Source organism: Lolium rigidum, chromosome 1 (assembly GCF_022539505.1).
Source record: "Lolium rigidum isolate FL_2022 chromosome 1, APGP_CSIRO_Lrig_0.1, whole genome shotgun sequence".
Taxonomy (NCBI): domain Eukaryota; kingdom Viridiplantae; phylum Streptophyta; class Magnoliopsida; order Poales; family Poaceae; genus Lolium; species Lolium rigidum.
The window spans coordinates 87807823-87825813 of NC_061508.1; the positions used below are offsets into that span (position 1 = coordinate 87807823).

Consider the following 17991-nt stretch of genomic DNA (forward strand, 5'->3'; position numbering starts at 1 on the left):
TCACCGCGGAGCAGAGGGCGATGGAGACCAAGAAGCAGGGGGACCGGCGCAGGGCGTGTGATCAACGGAATAAGGCAGCCGCCGCCGAGGAGGAGCGGCTGCGGGCAGCGGAGCAGCTCCTCGAACTCCAAACGGTGGCGAAGAACACTCTCCTTCAAGAGCAGCATGCGCAGGCCATGCTCTTTTACGGCCACGCAGCGCTCGGCCAGCGCATGATCATCCCCGGCATCGGCGCGGCCTCGGGGGGGAGCTCGGCCTCGTCCGTGACCCGGCCCCTTCCTCCAAGGTCAACTGCCCCACCGACTGCCCCGTTTGGGCACGAAATGGGGGCGCATTCGAGGCGGCACGCGTACTCGATCCACGGGATGGGTCACCGGAGGTGGGCGAGTCCATGACGGGGCCGTCACCTTCGTCCATTGACCTGAACCGTGCGCCGGCGAACTCCAAAGGCACCAAGAACCTGGGAGCAGCTGCGATGGCCGGTGCACGCAACCTGTTCGATGATTTGTCGGCCGCGCGCGCGCAGTCACCGTCCACCGTGCAGGTCCCTCCGTCTTTCGCGCAGACAATGCCGACGACCCTGCCATATCCTTCGACACAGCTGGCTCCCCAGCCACCTCCCATTGACACACAGGAGGGCACAACTGCCTGTCCCGGCAGCATAAACATCGAGGAGGAGCCGTTGTTCGGTGAGGGCCTCACACAAGCCGCAGCTGCACAAGCTCGAGGTCGCCGGGTAAGCAAACGAACTGCCAACTACACGGAGAAGGAGGACAAGGTGCTCGTCGATGGATGGTTGACCATCGGGCAAGATGCGTTGACGGGTGCCGAGCAGAAGGGGACCGCATTCTGGCGCCGGATCTATGAATACTTCCATGAACATCGCAAATATGGACAGGAGCCATTTGAGAGCGACCGCAGCGAAATATCGCTCCAAAAGAGGTGGGGAGCAATACAAACGGAATGCAACAAGTTCCAGGCGACGTATGATCACGCGAAGCGGATCCCCGTTAGTGGCATGGGTGTGAAGGACTTGGTATGATTCTTAACCTCAACTTATTCATCCGATGTTTCCACATCTGTTTATCGTTGTTGTCTCGCTTTGCTCTAGGTGTGGCGAGCTTTGGAATTCTACAAAGTCAACAATGGAGAGAAGACCTTTGCCTTCCCTCATTGTTGGAAGGAACTCCACGGCACCCCCAAGTTCCAGGAGGGGTACGAGGGGTACATGGCGACCTTGACTGGCAACAATCCCGCCAAAGATGCCACGGTCATTGACCTTGATGGTGGGCAGCCTTGCGGTAGCTCCGCTTCTCGTGCAAGTCATCCACGCGGCCACAAGTCAACCAAAGCCGACATGAAGCGTGATGCTTCGTCCATGCTATTGTATGGCACTTTGAAGGAGATGCATGCGGACAGAGAGGTGTCCACGGACAAGAGGGATGAGAGGAGGCGCCGGGAGAAAGAAGAGGACGAGGAAGAAATTCTTTGATGTCCAGCAGAAGAAGCTTGAGATTGAAGAGGTCAAGGCCAAGACCAAAGCTAAAGAACTTGAGCTCAAAGAGAGAGAACTTGAGCTCATAGCAATGGCAAGGGCCAAAGAGGTGGAGCTGAAGGCGAAGGAAGTTGAGCTCAAACGCCAAGCCGAGGACAACCTCATCATGAACGCCGACTTGACCAACATGAGCGAGGCAAAGAGAGCTTGGTTCGAGAAAAGACAGAAGGAGATCCTCGAGCGCCCAAATTGAGTTAGACAATCTCAATTGTAATTTTTATATTTTTCTCAAACTATGGCACATTTTATTTGATTTATCATGGTACATTTGATAATATTTTATGCTATTTGATAATATTTTATGTTTATTATATATTATTCTATGTTTACGAGATATTATTCTATATTTGTTAGACATTGTTTATAAGGATCTGTGGCCAGAGGACCTATTTTCCAAAGAAATTGGCCAAATGGCCAAATGGGTGGCCGCTGCGTTGGGCGCAGCGTGCGACCCAAACGGCTCCGTCCGCGCGTCCACTCAGGCACGCAAACGACCCAAAACGGATGGTCCAGCGCGTCCGTTTGGGTCGCTCGGTTGGAGATGCCCTAACAGCTTCTTCCCTGGAAACAAACCCTGTATCGGTAGAGATCCACCATATACAAACATAGTTTCAGGACGTAAGGCTTCGCAGAACGTGGCCTGGACCTGGGTAGAAACCTATGCCTCTATGTGATTGTATGCATCCTCTCGTTCGTCGGTTGGGCTCGACGTGCTCATGGCTCCCGCCGAACTAAAAGGGGAGCTCTATTCCCTGGTTTTGGAATCCATGCCACAACATCTGGCGCACCTGGGGAAATGACGAGATGTGATGGATTTGAAACACATTCTCTCCTCTATCGACACACATCCCCCTGAATTTGAAACACACGTGAAATTACTAGGTGTGCACGGGATGTCCGCACACTGTCTCTGTTCCCCGAAGCACCGCACGCGAGTCGTTCGGGATTGCATGGGCGAGACGTGTGACCTCACTTTAAGCAAGAACGAGGTCAAAGTGTTATAAACTCCAATCAATAACGAAAAAGGAATAACGAAAAAGAAAATCGCAGCGGAAGACACAAGATTCAATGTGGAAAATCCCTCCAACACATGGAGGAAAAACCATGGCGCCAACCAGCAAAACTTCACTATATCGGAAGGTGTTTACAAATACCGTGGGTTATATTATAATGTGATTAATCCTAACTGGCGGGTTACAAGATTTTATAGACGGTGATGACGATCCGTTACCGGCGACGAGCTTACTCGCTTTTATATGAATTTAGATCATAACATAACATAACATAACACAAAGGGTAGTTAAAATTCACATACTCGCTCCATCCTAATTCTTGAGTTTGTCCAAATTCAAATGTATCTAAACACTACTTAGTGTATACATACATACAAATTTAGACTATTCAAAATTTTCTTTTTTTAGAAAAGAGGGAGTAGCTTAGTTAGTTGGGTAAGGCGAATGACACACCAACCCCCTTCCGCTAGTTGATAAATATGGAGAAGCTCTGGGTGGACAGACACTCACTCACTCGACCACACACGCTCCAGGTACCAGAGATCACCAACCAAAGCTAGCGGAGAGGAAGCTCGGAGAGAGGAGGAGGGAGAGCCATGGCGCCCAGCAGCGACATCGTGGCTAACGTGCACAGCGCCATCGACAGCAGCAACAAGACGCTGCTCAAGAGCGACGCCCTGTACACGTACATCCTCAACACCACCGTGTTCCCCCGCGAGCCCGAGTGCATGCGCGACCTCCGCCTCGTCACCGACAAGCACCCCTTGTACGTCCTTTCTCTGCATGCACCTACGCGATCTTGCTTCGGTTTTCTGATCGAGCTACAAATTGCTTCTCTGGATTCAGGGGATACATGCAGTCGTCGGCGGACGAGGCGCAGCTGCTGGGGATGCTGATCAAGATGGCGGGCGCCAAGAAGACGATCGAGGTGGGCGTCTTCACCGGCTACTCGCTCCTCGCCACCGCGCTCGCCCTCCCAGCCGACGGCAAGGTGGTGGCCATCGACACCGACCGGGACTGCTACGAGGTGGGCCGCCCCTTCATCGAGAAGGCTGGCGTGGCGCACAAGGTGGACTTCCGCGAGGGCCCCGGCCTCGACCGCCTCGCCGAGCTCCTCGCCGAGCAGGAGCCGGAGGACGGCGGGGAGGCGACCTACGACTTCGCCTTTGTGGACGCTGACAAGCCCAACTACGTTAACTACCACGAGCAGCTGCTGCGGCTGGTCCGCGTCGGCGGCACCATCATCTACGACAACACGCTCTGGGGCGGCACCGTGGCCATGCCACTCGGCACGCTCATGTCCGGCCTCGACACTAGGTTCTCCGCCGCCATCAGGGACCTCAACGGCAAGCTCGCTGCCGACCCGCGCGTCGAGGTCTGCCAGCTCGCAATCGCCGATGGCGTCACCATCTGCCGCCGCCTCGTCTGATACGGCCCCGGTGTCACCTTCATTCCCCGTGCCACTTTAGTCGATTGTTTTTCATCAGCGCTAGCGTGTGAAGCGTCTTATGGTTTAATTTTTCCAATAAGGGTATTTTTCTTTTCCTCTCTTTCATTTTATTTTTGCTGTGTGCATCTGTCTTCAAGTATTTTATTGGTGCAGGGGCTAAGTATAATTGGCATCTTCTCGGTATTAATATATTTACTTTATTAAAAATTTCGGGAGCTGGAATGTTGAGTGTCAGAGTATCAGTGATATATCACCTTGTTGATTACGTAATAGTGCAGTACAAATTTCGGGACCTGTCGTATTTGTCAGAGTATCTGCTGCCTTCGTATTCCATTTCATCCTAAAATCTATCACGAGACAACATTGCTGATTGATATTTTAGAGATGATAATGCAAAATTTTAGATTTGGAAAAAAAAGAGAAACATTTCGTTCTGTCAGAGGCTAGAACTGTCCCGAATCAGATCCTCTAACGTGCTGAAGTGAAGTCAGAGAAGACCAATTCCCTAACTTTCCTTCTTGAAAAACAAAAGATCTGAGTCTAAATTGATTTTAAATAATCTGTCTATTACAAATCTATGGTATACAATAACATTCATTACTTGTCACGAAAATTAGTTACTGGTAATTTTTTTTAGTTTATACATTTTATGCTACAGTACCTATCTACAGTAATCACCTGAAAACACAATGCATAATACATACTACAGTATCCTGACTTTTCTTCACAAATTTACGCGAGCTTACTACTGTAGCTGGGTGAGTTCGTTTCAGCATGTCAGAGGGGCAGAACGAAATGTTTCTCTTTTTTGTGAAGCATGTGTGAAGCCAAATTTTCACAAAAAATTTCACGACAAATCTACTGATCCACGCGTCCGTCCTGTTCTAAACGACCAACTTCAAGTGAGATGGCGAGACACCTCCGAAAAACACATGTGTCTATCTAGGAGACCGGCCCCCTCCAGTATTTTACAGTAATACTCTCTCCGTCCTAGTGGGTTTGGCATGCACATATCCTTTGATTGTCAATTTGGCAAACACAATATAGATTATAGAATAAAGCCATTGCACCATTAGAAAGTATGACATCTAAACTTTTTATTAATGTATATATAGTTTGTATTGAGCTGATCAAATTGACAACGTATAGATATATGTGGTACCAACACACCGGGACAAAGGTAGTACGCCGGTCCTAGAATTAAGTGTCACGTTAATCTCGTGCTCCCGGCCTTGGGCCAGCGTTGCACGGGGCGCATTGCCGCTTGGGCTCGTGATCGGTCGTCCCGTCCACTGCAGTGTGGCTAACTGGCTGTCGCCTCCTATTTATCAGAGAGTATCTGGCCGTCTTCGTGTCCCATTTCTTCCTAATTAATATCCATCACGAAGAATACATTGCTGACGGATATTTTAGAGAAGATAACACAGAATTTGATATTCCAACAACAAGGAGGCGATTTGGCAAAATAAAAATAAAGGAAAAAGCATTTCGATCTCTTGCAGGCGCGGCCGGCCAGCTGAAGTTCCAAAATATAAGTTCAGCAGCAGTGCAATTACGCCGGCGCTGATCACGTGTAACACGTGCCCTACCCTATATCGCGGAAGCCTGATCGAGTCTTGGAGATAGTCTTCTCTGTTATTTCCCCTTTTACTATAGGATATTTGTATCTGAAAAGAGAGTCTCCCCCATATAGAGTTATTTGCCAAAACAATTCTTTAGTGAGACTCGGTGTGTCCATATTTTATTATAAGACTAGACATAAAGTAACTAAGATATGTTGGTGAAATATTATGGTACTCCCTCAATTCTCTATTAAAAAATGTGAACATCTATAGAACTCTCTCTGTTTAGTTATGTAAGGTGCATAGTTTTTTGAGAAAAAAATCCGAAATGTAATGTGCATTGCGTTGCACCAGTCTCCTGGTGTAACTTTCTCTCCACATGCGTTATTTGATTTTTGTGCCAAATACTATGCAGCCTGTATTTAGAAATGGACGTCCCAAAATATAATACCACCACACATTTTGAGGTATAACTTCGACTAATAATTTAAACAACAAAACATGAGTTATATGTAAGGATGAAAATTTTACCCGCGGGTACCATACCCTCGTCGGCAGAGTATGGGTACACTTTTATGCCCATGTGTAGTACCTATATACTACCCGTTAAATCATGGTAGGGCACAAGTATAGCTTCGTACCCACGGGTATACCCATATACCCTGCTCGTTTATTCTAAATTTCTTACGTGACACGTCTACTTTTGTTGACTTATGAGTTAGAACATGAGAATATGATTATTATATTTTATTAATTTTTATGTACTCAATTGTTTGTTATTGAGTTGAGATAATTCATTTTTTAAATCAAATTTGTTATCGATAAATTTAAAATTCCGAGTGACATGTGTACAATTTAACCTACCCACTGGTACCCAATGGGTACGGGTACCCGCCGGGTATATGTAATGAAAACATCTATCATTAGATTCATATTTGAAAGATATTTTCAATGATATATTTTTGATGTCATATAACTTATATTTATTGGTGAAATTATAGGTCAAAGTTTTGGGTTGCAATAAGAAGTGGCCTTACATATAAGAATAGATGAAGTTTTAGAAATCTCATAAAATAATTTTTCATATTGTATGTTTATCAGTATTATAGAGATAGATATTTTTCTTAAACTCTTGGTCAAATTTGCAAAGTTTGACATTGATTAAATGTGTGAAGTAAATAGAAAAGGGTAACATATTATCGAAAGCATAACGTGCTTCCTCATGCAATGTCATGTCAACTACGCATATTGGTGACATGCATACTATTGAATGAGTAAAAAGAGTATGATGGTAACATATTGTGTTACCAAGAGAAGATGAATATACATTTTAATAAATGGAGTCATCTATAATACTACCTATTTGATAGTACTAAGCAGTCAAAGCCTTTTGCAATACATAGTTTTTAGCATGTTTTCATAGGATAAATTAAACTATATAATCAATATATTATTGCACAACTTTCTATCAAAGTTTATTCTAAAATTAAGAGTGAATTTCACATTTTTATCCTACAGTTGTGCATTTGTCACACATATTATCCTATTGAATGTAACTTTTGCAAAAGTATCTCATCGAGGAGCCTTTAAACACGCTTTTACCTGGGTTTAGCATTTTGCTTGCTTTTGTTAGATAGAACCGCCGTGTTTCTTTGATCTGGCGCGAAAAAATGTGTATATATTAAAGGGTTTCATCCATGATTATGCCTATATTAAACTTATCAAACTGTTTCATTGCTCATCCCCGTACGGATTTTTTAAACGGCGGTCGTCACCTCACACATGACCTAGGAATACGCACCACACAATGATCGATTCACTCTTATGTTAAGAATCTAAGGATATGCAAAGGATAAATGCATAAGATCTCTCGGGTGCTACACACCCCCATACTTGGAAAAAAAAGATTAGTTTTTTTGAATTTTTTTTGGAATCATAGATGATCAGGTATTGTACTCGTATAAAAATATTCCTCTAGGGAATTACTTTCATTGTATTCTGAGTAAAAAAAGAAAACTTTAAACGCCCCATGACCAGGTACTATTCATTTTATATTCGTCATAAATTTTTTTTTGCCCTGAAGACCATGGGAATTATTTCCTTTCCAAACATTTTTTACGAGTTCAAATCTGATCACTCTTAGTTTCCAAGAAGATTCATTTTTTTGGCATTTTGAAATTATTACATATTTTGGGTGTATGGGTGTGTAGCACTCGAGAGCCAAAAGTCTGCGTTATATGTAGAGGTCCTATAAGCCCGGACTTGCATGACACGGGGTCTACGATTACTCTTAATCCTTAACAGATCTTGATTGGCTCGAGTGTAAAACTACTCACAATGTGAAGTATTATACACTAGTATTATGCACATGAATACATAATATATATTTATGATAGCATCCCCACAATAAGATAGTATTAAAGTTTCATCATATTTAATATTTTATAGAATCTCAATGCAAATTTATGTACATGATATATTTTGACATTAATAATTTTAGTTTTACGTGCTATGATATGATATCACTGATGAAACTGGTGTATCACATTAGATTTTTACCAGCATGGTATATGATATCACTGATGAAATTTTCATCGTGGTTAGTGTAAATGTTGCTCCGTGGTCCGCTACATCTGCGTCGCTATTTCATTGTAAAACTCGATCGGATCGATTATTAATTTTTTTAGTACGCATGTCGCGGCATACAGCGACGACCTGGCCAGCAATGGAGCGAGGACGAGGACACCAAGGTTGTCCAACACTGCACATCGTTCTAGCCACCACCACGTGGAACACGAGGCGAGCCACATTCATCGGTAGTTTTTTCCAGTTTCCGAATTGATGCTATAAGCGAAATCGTGATCAGAAGTACTAACTGCTAACAAATACGGAGTATTCTTCTAACAAATATGGAGTAATCTCTCTGTACTAAGTACAGTACTAACAATCGTTTCTGTGAGAGACGGGGAGCTGACTTGGGTTCCCTTCTCCCCGTCGGTGTAACCGCTAATATGTCTTGCCGCATGCAGCCTTAAGGTTATGAAGGCGCGGTAGATTTTCAGTCCTTATTGATGGAGGGCATCGTTTTAAAATTGTGGTTTTTCTCTGTCTGTTTAGAGTTTGTGTCCTATTTGGAAAAACTGGTGGTGGCGAATCCCTTGAGATGGAATTCATTCCTCCCGTCTAGCTACGCCGAAAGGACACATGGATGTATGTCTACGGCCGATCTCGTTGGATTTCGTTCTGATCTACGCATCGCTTCATCAATGAAGCTTGCTGTTCTCTTGCGTTGGTTCTTTGTTGCCTTAGCACGATGACTTCTCGTCTGTTTACTGTAATAAACTTTACTACAAAAACATTTGCCATGCTTCAATGAGGGAGGAGTGAGGACGACGGGAGTACAAAAATCTGAGACACAGGGAGATGGAAGAGGTCAGCAACATCAGTGGCATTACAAAAATCTGAGACTGAAATAACATAATTAGATCAAGCAAATCAAGTATACTGCACTAACCCCCTCCCCCGTGAATCTCCCCGCGAGCGCCACCGGGGGAACCCTAGCGCTGCCGCACGTAACCCCTACTCCTCCTCTCCCTCCCCTCGCCGCCACAGGAGGTCACAGCCGGGCAAAGTCCGCGCGAGGCGAGGCTTCTCCTCCTTCCCGGATTGTAAGGGTTGGCGGGGGGTGGCCCTCCATGGCTGGGACACAGGGCCTATGGAGGTCTCCGGCGGCAGGGACGATCAGATCCTGCGGCATCTGCGACGATGTAGGGAGATGGTGGTGCTGTGCTGCAGCAGTGGCGTCTGGCCGGTGGTGGTGGATGGCGTGCGGCTGCGAGCAAGACAATGGAAACACCTGTTAGAATATTAGACAATTTCCGTGTGGGTTTAATTACCGAATGCAACACTACAGATGCACAAGCATACTTAACCACACACATCAGACTAAGCACATGCATCAGATCTGAACATGGAACAACTAGCAGTGCAAGGTAGGAGAAGAAAAGCACGTACATCGCGACCGGGAAGGTCGCACCAGCAGCAGCAGCACCACCATGGGAATTGTTGATGTCGCCCATGGTGTAGTCGGAGTCGTCGATGAAGCAGTCGAACCGGGAAAGAAGAGCATGAACAGCAGCGAGCAGTCGCGCCGAGACGCTCCCCAAAAACCTTATCGCCCGTCTCCCGGTGCAGGATCTCAACGGACGGAGTTTCGGAGGCCTGCTCTCCCGGATGGCTGTGCACGCAGTCGCCAGGATGGGGAAGACTAGAGAGTAGCGCAGAAAAAGGAACTTTGTGAGGGAAAGGACTTGAGAGTTCTGAGAGCTCTAGACTTCAGGTCTGATCTGTCTCCTTGTATAGTCTGGGAGGAGAGCCGACCCGACCGCGTTGCCACACGTAGGAATCCAGGGACACACGGCAAGCACGATGTAATGTCCCAGGTTTAGAGACGATCGAGGAGTAGATTTTAGAAAGGGATGTGCATTGCATCGTAAATTCTGGGGAAATTTCGCGCTTTTAAAAGAAAACTGCATCGAAGGGGGACAAGTTTCTCTCTCGACACCCTACAGGGTTAGGGTTTCGAGAGTGCGATAAAATTGCACCTCAATTAGTTCAATTAGGGTTTTTGAGAAGAGAGGGGAATAGTTCATCACAAATATTAAGTTGCATGATTGAATTCAAACAACTTGAGTTGAATTTCAAATTCAAACATCACATGACTATTTCATAATTCAAATTGAGGTAATTCATTAAACAAATATAAATAATCAAGTATATAAATAGTATATCTATTATATAAAGCTCATTAAGGAAAATTGGAACTTTATTGATAATCACACAAGATACAATGTCAATTACAATATCCAGAATTGAATTATGAATTTACAACACATTACAAGAATTGAATAAATGGAAAAAGAAAAAGGAAAATTACAAGTAAATGTTCTATCCTAAACTACACAAGTAATCTTCATAAAATGCTTGTGCAAGATGATCTTGATCTTCATCTTGATCAACTCTTGATCCATGCACACACACACACAAAACAAACAATGGATTATGCCAAATGGCATTGCCACTTGGCAGGTTAGCAAAGAAATAATGAACTGGAGAGGATATTATCAAGATCAGCCGAGCTGATCCACCAAATGGACCAAGTCCCAACATGGAACCACACAGGCAGCTCACAGGGCAGTGTGCATGCCCACTAGCACACACACCCAGGGGAGTCACCAAAATGGTGCCAGGCCCTGTTGTCGACCAAAGAGGCAAGGAGAGGGGCATATATAAACTTTTCACATCCAAACCCTAGCCATTTCATCGATAAGCATCACCAGGGTAAGAACACCAAGAACAGCAAGGACAGGAAGAACAGCCACAGCTGTTCAACCTATTCCAATAACCAACAGAAGCAAACCAAGCATCACCAGCAAGCCAGGAGGAGCAGTGCAAGCACATAAATCCAACCAGAAGCAAATCCTCTACATCAACACTCATTCTAGGAGCTGGAGTGAGGTATACACAGAGAATCATGAGCAAGCATCTGTTTTGCTCATAAATAAGCATGTGCATCAAACACACACAAGCCATAGGTTGTGAGTACCCTGTTTGTGTCATCATCCGGCTACCAAGTCGGCTTGGTGCAAGCAAATATGGGTGAAGCCAATAGGAAATCACCAAGGGAACACTGGTTAGACCAAAACAATGGCATAACCAAGGCAATCCAGCAAGGAAATGATCCTATCTATCCAGCCAAAGTCACCTAGCACCTAAAACCTAGCACACCATCAGACAGATAGACAAGATGATGTCTATTCATGTTTGTCAACATCAAAGACCACTGGAAATCCCAAAAAGGAATTAACCAGTAATGCATTCACCAAGCCAACACAAGCCACATAGAGGGGAGCTACCTGGAATAGCAGATAGCTACTGCTAGGGTCACCTCAACCACAAGAAATTACAGCCAAGCAAAACTATCATCACCCAGAAGGGTTCAAAGGAGGGCTAGGGTACCCAACCAAAGGTTGGCATCCATCTAGCCCTGCCAAATTTAATGAAATGATCATTACTGCAAAGCAGTTCACATCACTTATCCATTTAGTAAAGCAAGGTAATACAAATAAATGAATTACACAAGTAATCAAAGCACTAGCACCTTGCATATGATCCAAGGGATCATTGCAAGCATCAGAAGTTGCTTGAGCAAGCAAAAGCAAGCACCAGTACAGATTTTGGTGTCACACAGACACAAGGAGGAGCAACAGTGAGGCACAATCATAAGACAGCAGCCTTTACAAGCAACTAATGATCATATGATCATCAGGAACTTGCTAGGGCATGACAGAGCATGCCAGGGCATGCTAAGGCATGCTAGAACCTAGCACAGTACCATTACATTGACAATATGAATTAAGCAGCCACATCTCATAATGAATTGCTTCACAGATAATCATATAAACAAGTTTATAATTGTATCCAGAAGCACATCAACAAAGAAATGAAGTAGCTAGATAACAGACCAGCCTAGTAAAGCCCTACCATGATCTAGAGCTCAATGTACAACACATAGAGGCACTGGCACTTGCAATAATGCAAGGGTTCATCACAGAAATCAAGCCAGGGGCAGATAGATGGTTACACAACAAGAGCACAGTACCATTAGCAAGCCCAGGATCAAGCTAGCTTAGCAGGAGCATCCTAGAATGCCCATGAGCAAGTGCTCATGAGCCACAGACAACACGTAAGGTAAGCACATATCCATAATCCAGTGGGAGAAGCACACCAGCATAGCATAGGCTAGAGCATGGGGAGTATAGCAACATAAGGAGAGCAAATAGAGCCTCAGCAATAGCTAGCAACCATGGCAGCAGCAGAGAGCCAGCAACATGCACACAGCAAGAGCAAGCACAGCAACAGCGGCCATCAGAGCAGTAGCAGCAGCACGGCATGGGCTTCACATGAGGAGGATCAGCCGCAGCTCAGCAAGGAGGCAGAGCAGAGGAAGAAGGAGGAGGGGAGAACTTACAGGTGAAGCGGAGAGAAGCACGGCCATGGCGGCACGGCGGCACACGCCGGGCGAACGGCGGCGCCAGGCCAAGCCGAGCCAAGCACCACCTCGCCGCAACGCCTGCAACACTACAGCGGCGCCACGGCGCCAGGGACGCCGGCGAACGACGAATCTCCGCGGAACCCACGGCCTTGCGGGCAGACGCGTTGGGGGCGAGCCGAGGAAGCGACGAGAGCCAGATCGACGCGGAGGATCTGGTGCGCCATCGAGAGGCGGTCCAGATCCGCACCATCTCGTCGCCGGTGACGGTCGAAGGCGGCGGGATTTAATCGGCGACGGCGGAGACGATTTCCATGTCGCCAGAGCTCGGGAGGAGTTAGGGTTTGCGCGAGAGAGCGAGGAAGGGGACGAGTGAGTCCGACTGAGCCGGACAGGCGGCTCGGGTTCGACCTAACCCGCTGGGCCACCCTGACAGGTGGGTCCAGGGGCACTTTAGTCATTTCACAAATTCTATTAAACCAGAAACTTGGAAATTAAATATAAATGAATAAGAGCTCTAAAAAAATAATTAAAAATATGAAAACTTCTCAGCATAAAATTCTCTATCAGAATATAATATAAAAAGGAATTTTTGAAGACAACAATGATTAAGTCCTAATTTGATGATTATAATAATCATTTAAATCACACTTTATATTTTCAATAATGAAAATAAGTCCATAAATTCTTTTGGACTTTAAAAACACCTTGACAACATTTCAAGGTAGTATTTTACCCTAAACAGACTATCCCTAAATCATTCTTCGTATTCACCTCTTACATAAAATAATAAGCATCGGAAAAGGGGGGAACAAACCCTAAAAATGGAAAGCATGCATAATTGCTTCTTTAACCATTGCCCTTATCGGACAATGATGCTATTTTTCAGCAACAGAGGACAAGGGTCAGTCCACACCATCCAACTGCAACACTTTGCTTAGATTGTCTGAATCGACTTGAGGAGGACAACAACGACCCCGAGGGAGCAGAAGACATCTGCTATGAAGAACCAGACCTCTCCGGAGGTATAGAAGGAGTTGACTACCTCATCGTCTACGGAACCGGGGAGGGTTCCGGAGGAGAACAAGCTTAGACCTACCTAGTAGTAGTAGTATCCGAGCAGTGTGAACACTTAGCACTTAACTGCTCGTTGAGAATAAATGTATAATCTAGTGATACGTCTCAAACGTATCTATAATTTCTTATGTTCCATGCTACTTCTATGATGATACTCACATGTTTTATATACACTTTATGTCATTATTACGCATTTTCTGGCACTAACCTATTGACGAGATGCCGAAGAGCCAATTGCTGTTTTCTGCTGTTTTTGGTTTCAGAAATCCTACAAAGGAAATATTCTCGGAATTGGACGAAATCAACGCCCAGGGTCTTATTTTTCCACGGAGCTTCCAGAAGACCGAAGGGGATACGAAGTGGGGCGACGAGGCGCCGACACCACAGGGCCACACGGCCTGGGTGGGGCCCGCGCCGCCCTATGGTGTGGGGCCCTCGTGCCTCCACCGACCCTGCCCTTCCGCCTATTTATTCCCTCCGTCGCGAAAACCCTATTACCGAGAGCCACGATACGGAAATACTTCCGAGACGCAGCCGCCGCCAATCCCATCTCAGGGGATTCAGGAGATCGCCTCCGGCACCCTGCCGGAGAGGGGAATCATCTCCCGGAGGACTCTTCATCACCATGATCGCCTCCGGATTGATGTGCGAGTAGTTCATCCTTGGACTATGGGTCCATAGCAGTAGCTAGATGGTTGTCTTCTCCTCATTGTGCTATCATGTTAGATCTTGTGAGCTGCCTATCATGATCAAGATCATCTATTTGTAATGCTACATGTTGTGTTTGTTGGGATCCGATGAATATGGAATACTATGTCAAGTTGATTATCAATCTATCATATATGTGTTGTTTATGTTCTTGCATGCTCTCCGTTGCTAGTAGAGGCTCTGCCAAGTTGATACTTGTAACTCCAAGAGGGAGTATTTATGCTCGATAGTGGGTTCATGCCTCCATTGAATCTGGGACAGTGGCAGAAAGTTCTAAAGTTGTGGATGTGCTGTTGCCACTAGGGATAAAACATCAATGCTTTATCTAAGGATATTTGTGTTGATTACATTACGCACCATACTTAATGCAATTGTCTGTTGTTTGCAACTTAAGACTGGAAGGAGTGCGGATGCTAACCCGAAGGTGGACTTTTTAGGCATAGATGCATGCTGGATAGCGGTCTATGTACTTTGTCGTAATGCCCTGATTAAATCTCATAGTAGTCATCGTGATATGTATGTGCATTGTTATGCCCTCTTTATTTGTCAATTGCCCAACTGTAATTTGTTCACCCAACATGCTATTTCTTATCGGAGAGACACCACTAGTGAACTGTGGACCCCGGTCCATTCTTTTACATCTGAAATACAATCTACTGCAAACATTGTTCTTTACTGTTCTTTGCAAACAAACATCATCTTCCACACTATACATTTAATCCTTTGTTTACAGCAAGCCGGTGAGATTGACAACCTCATTGTTAAGTTGGGGCAAAGTATTTTGATTGTGTTGTGCAGGTTCCACGTTGGCGCCGGAATCCCTGGTGTTGCGCCGCACTACACTCCGTCCCCAACGAACTTCACGTGATCCTTGACTCCTACTGGTTCGATAAACCTTGGTTTCCTACTGAGGGAAAACTTGCTGCTGTACGCATCACACCTTCCTCTTGGGGTTCCCAACGGACGTGTGCTTCAAGCGTTATCAAGCTCTTTTTCTGGCGCCGTTGCCGGGGAACGAAGAAAAGGTACACCACAAAGATTTTCAACTCCCATGTCAACAACTCTTTTTCTGGCGCCGTTGCCGGGGAGATCAAGACACGCTGCAAGGGGAGTCTCCCACTTCCAATCTCTTTACTTTGTTTTTGTCTTGCTTTACTTTATTTTATTTACTGCTTTGTTTGCTCTCTATATCAAAAACACACAAAAAAAATTAGTTACTAGCTTTACTTTATTTACTGTCTTGTTTGTGTTCTTTATATTAAAAACACAAAAAAATTAGTTACTTGCATTTACTTTATCTAGTTTGCTTTATTTACTACTGTTAAAATAAATACTCCTGAGAATACTATGTTGTGTGACTTCACTAGCACAAATAATAATGATTTCTTATGCACACCTATTGCTCCACCTGCTGCTACAGCAGAATTTTATGAAATTAAACCTACTTTACTAAATCTTGTTATGAGAGAGCAATTTTCTGGTGTTAGTTCTGATGATGCTGTTGCCCATCTTAATAATTTTGTTGAACTTTGTGAAATGCAAAAGTATAAGGATGTAGATGGTGACATTATAAAATTGAAATTGTTTCCTTTCTCCTTAGGAGGAAGAGCTAAAGATTGGTTGCTATCTTTGCCAAAGAATAGTATTGATTCATGGACTAAATGTAAGGATGCTTTCATTGGTAGATATTATCCTCCTGCTAAAATTATATCTTTGAGAAGTAGCATAATGAATTTTAAGCAATTGGATAATGAGCATGTTGCCCAAGCATGGGAAAGAATGAAATCTTTGGTCAAGAATTGCCCTACCCATGGACTAACTACTTGGATGATCATCCAAACCTTTTATGCAGGACTGAATTTTTCTTCACGGAACCTATTGGATTCAGCTGCTGGAGGTACTTTTATGTCCATTACTTTGGGGGCGGCAACAAAGCTTCTTGATAATATGATGATCAATTACTCCGAATGGCACACGGAAAGAGCTCCACAAGGTAAGAAGGTAAATTTTGTTGAAGAAACCTCCTCCTTGAGTGATAAGATCGATGTTATTATGTCTATGCTTGTGAATGGTAGATCTAATGTTGATCCTAATAATGTTCCTTTAGCTTCATTGGTTGCTCAAGAAGAGCATGTTGATGTGAACTTCATTAAAAAAAAAATTTCAACAACAATGCTTATAGGAATAATTCTGGTAACAACTATAGGCCATATCCTTCTAATAATGGTAATGGTAGTGGTAATTCTTATGGTAGATCTGTTTTGCCTAATGAGGAAAAGATGCTAGAAATTGAAAGATCTACTAAGAGCTTTATGCAATCACAATATGAGCAAAATCAATTGTTTACTAAAACTATGAATCAACAATCTGCCTTGTTGAAAAATATAGGGAATCAACTTGAAAATTTGAATATGGAAATTTCTGGTTAGCAAACTAAGTTTTCAAATGCTGAAAACCGAATCTCATACATGTCTGAGTCACAATCTTCTTTAATTAATAAAATGGCTGCTAAACCTGAGGATAATGATAATAAAATTGTAACTACAGCAAGTTCGAATTAATGAAAATATTAGATTGATGACTGAATTACATGCTAGGTGGGAAAAAGAAGAAAAATTTGCTAAAGAGAATAATGTAGCTAAAGTTTGGACTATTACCACCACTAGTAATGTTGATGCTTAACATGTTTCTAAACCTCCTACTATCAATGGTAAAATAATTGGTGTTGGCAATGTTTCTACTCCTAGTGCAAAGCGTGCAAAATTACCTGAAACTGATGAAACTGCTGAAACTGTTTGTGATAAAACTGCTGAAATTTTTCAAAATATTGGGGACAATGATCCCATTGCTGTAGATCCTAATGGTTTAGATTTTGATGATTGTCACATCTCTGAAGTTATAAAGTTCTTGCAAAAACTTGCTAGAAGTCCTAATGCTAGTGCTATAAATTTGGCCTTTACAAAACATATTACAAATGCTCTCATTAAAGCTAGAGAGGATAAACTAAAACTTGAAACTTCTATTCCTAGGAAGTTAGAAGATGGTTGGGAGCCCATCATTAAGATGAAGGTCAACGATTTTAATTGTAATGCTTTATGTGATCTTGGTGCAAGTATTTCTGTTATGCCTAAGAAAATCTATGATATGCTTGACTTGCCACCATTGAAAAATTGTTATTTGGATGTTAATCTTGCTGATAATGCTACAAAGAAACCTTTGGGGAGGATTGATAATGTTCACATTATGGTTAACAATAACCTTGTCCCCGTTGATTTTGTTGTCTTGGATATTGAAAGCAATGCATCTTGTCCCATTATTTTGGGAAGACCTTTTCTTCGAACTGTTGGTGCTATTATTGATATGAATGAAGGTAATATTAAGTATCAATTTCCTCTCAAGAAAGGTATAGAACACTTCCCTAGAAAGAGAATGAAGTTACCTTATGATTGTAACACCCCAACTTTTGCAACCTTGTTTAATTGTCCTTAGTGCAAAAATTAGGGGGAACAAAAACTTTTTCTAAAGACTAACTAAGATGAATTGCCTTGATCTGTTTGATATAATGAATTGCTTGA

General features: G+C 43.8%; 1 protein-coding gene across 1 annotated transcript; it reads left to right on the forward strand.

The window, feature by feature from the left end:
• Positions 1-3164: 3164 nt before the first annotated feature.
• LOC124677187 (tricin synthase 1-like) lies at positions 3165-3997 on the forward strand. The gene is made up of 2 exons (XM_047213190.1): positions 3165-3334; positions 3415-3997. The coding sequence occupies exons 1-2, from the start codon at positions 3165-3167 to the stop codon at positions 3995-3997; spliced, it is 753 nt and encodes a 250-aa protein (XP_047069146.1).
• Positions 3998-17991: the final 13994 nt, after the last annotated feature.

Coding starts and splice junctions, on each gene's coding strand:
- LOC124677187 (XM_047213190.1), top strand. CDS start 3,165: ATGGCGCCCAGCAGCGACATCGTGGCTAACGTGCACAGCGCCATCGAC. Junction 3,335..3,414: donor GTCACCGACAAGCACCCCTT/GTACGTCCTTTC, acceptor CTCTGGATTCAG/GGGATACATGCAGTCGTCGG.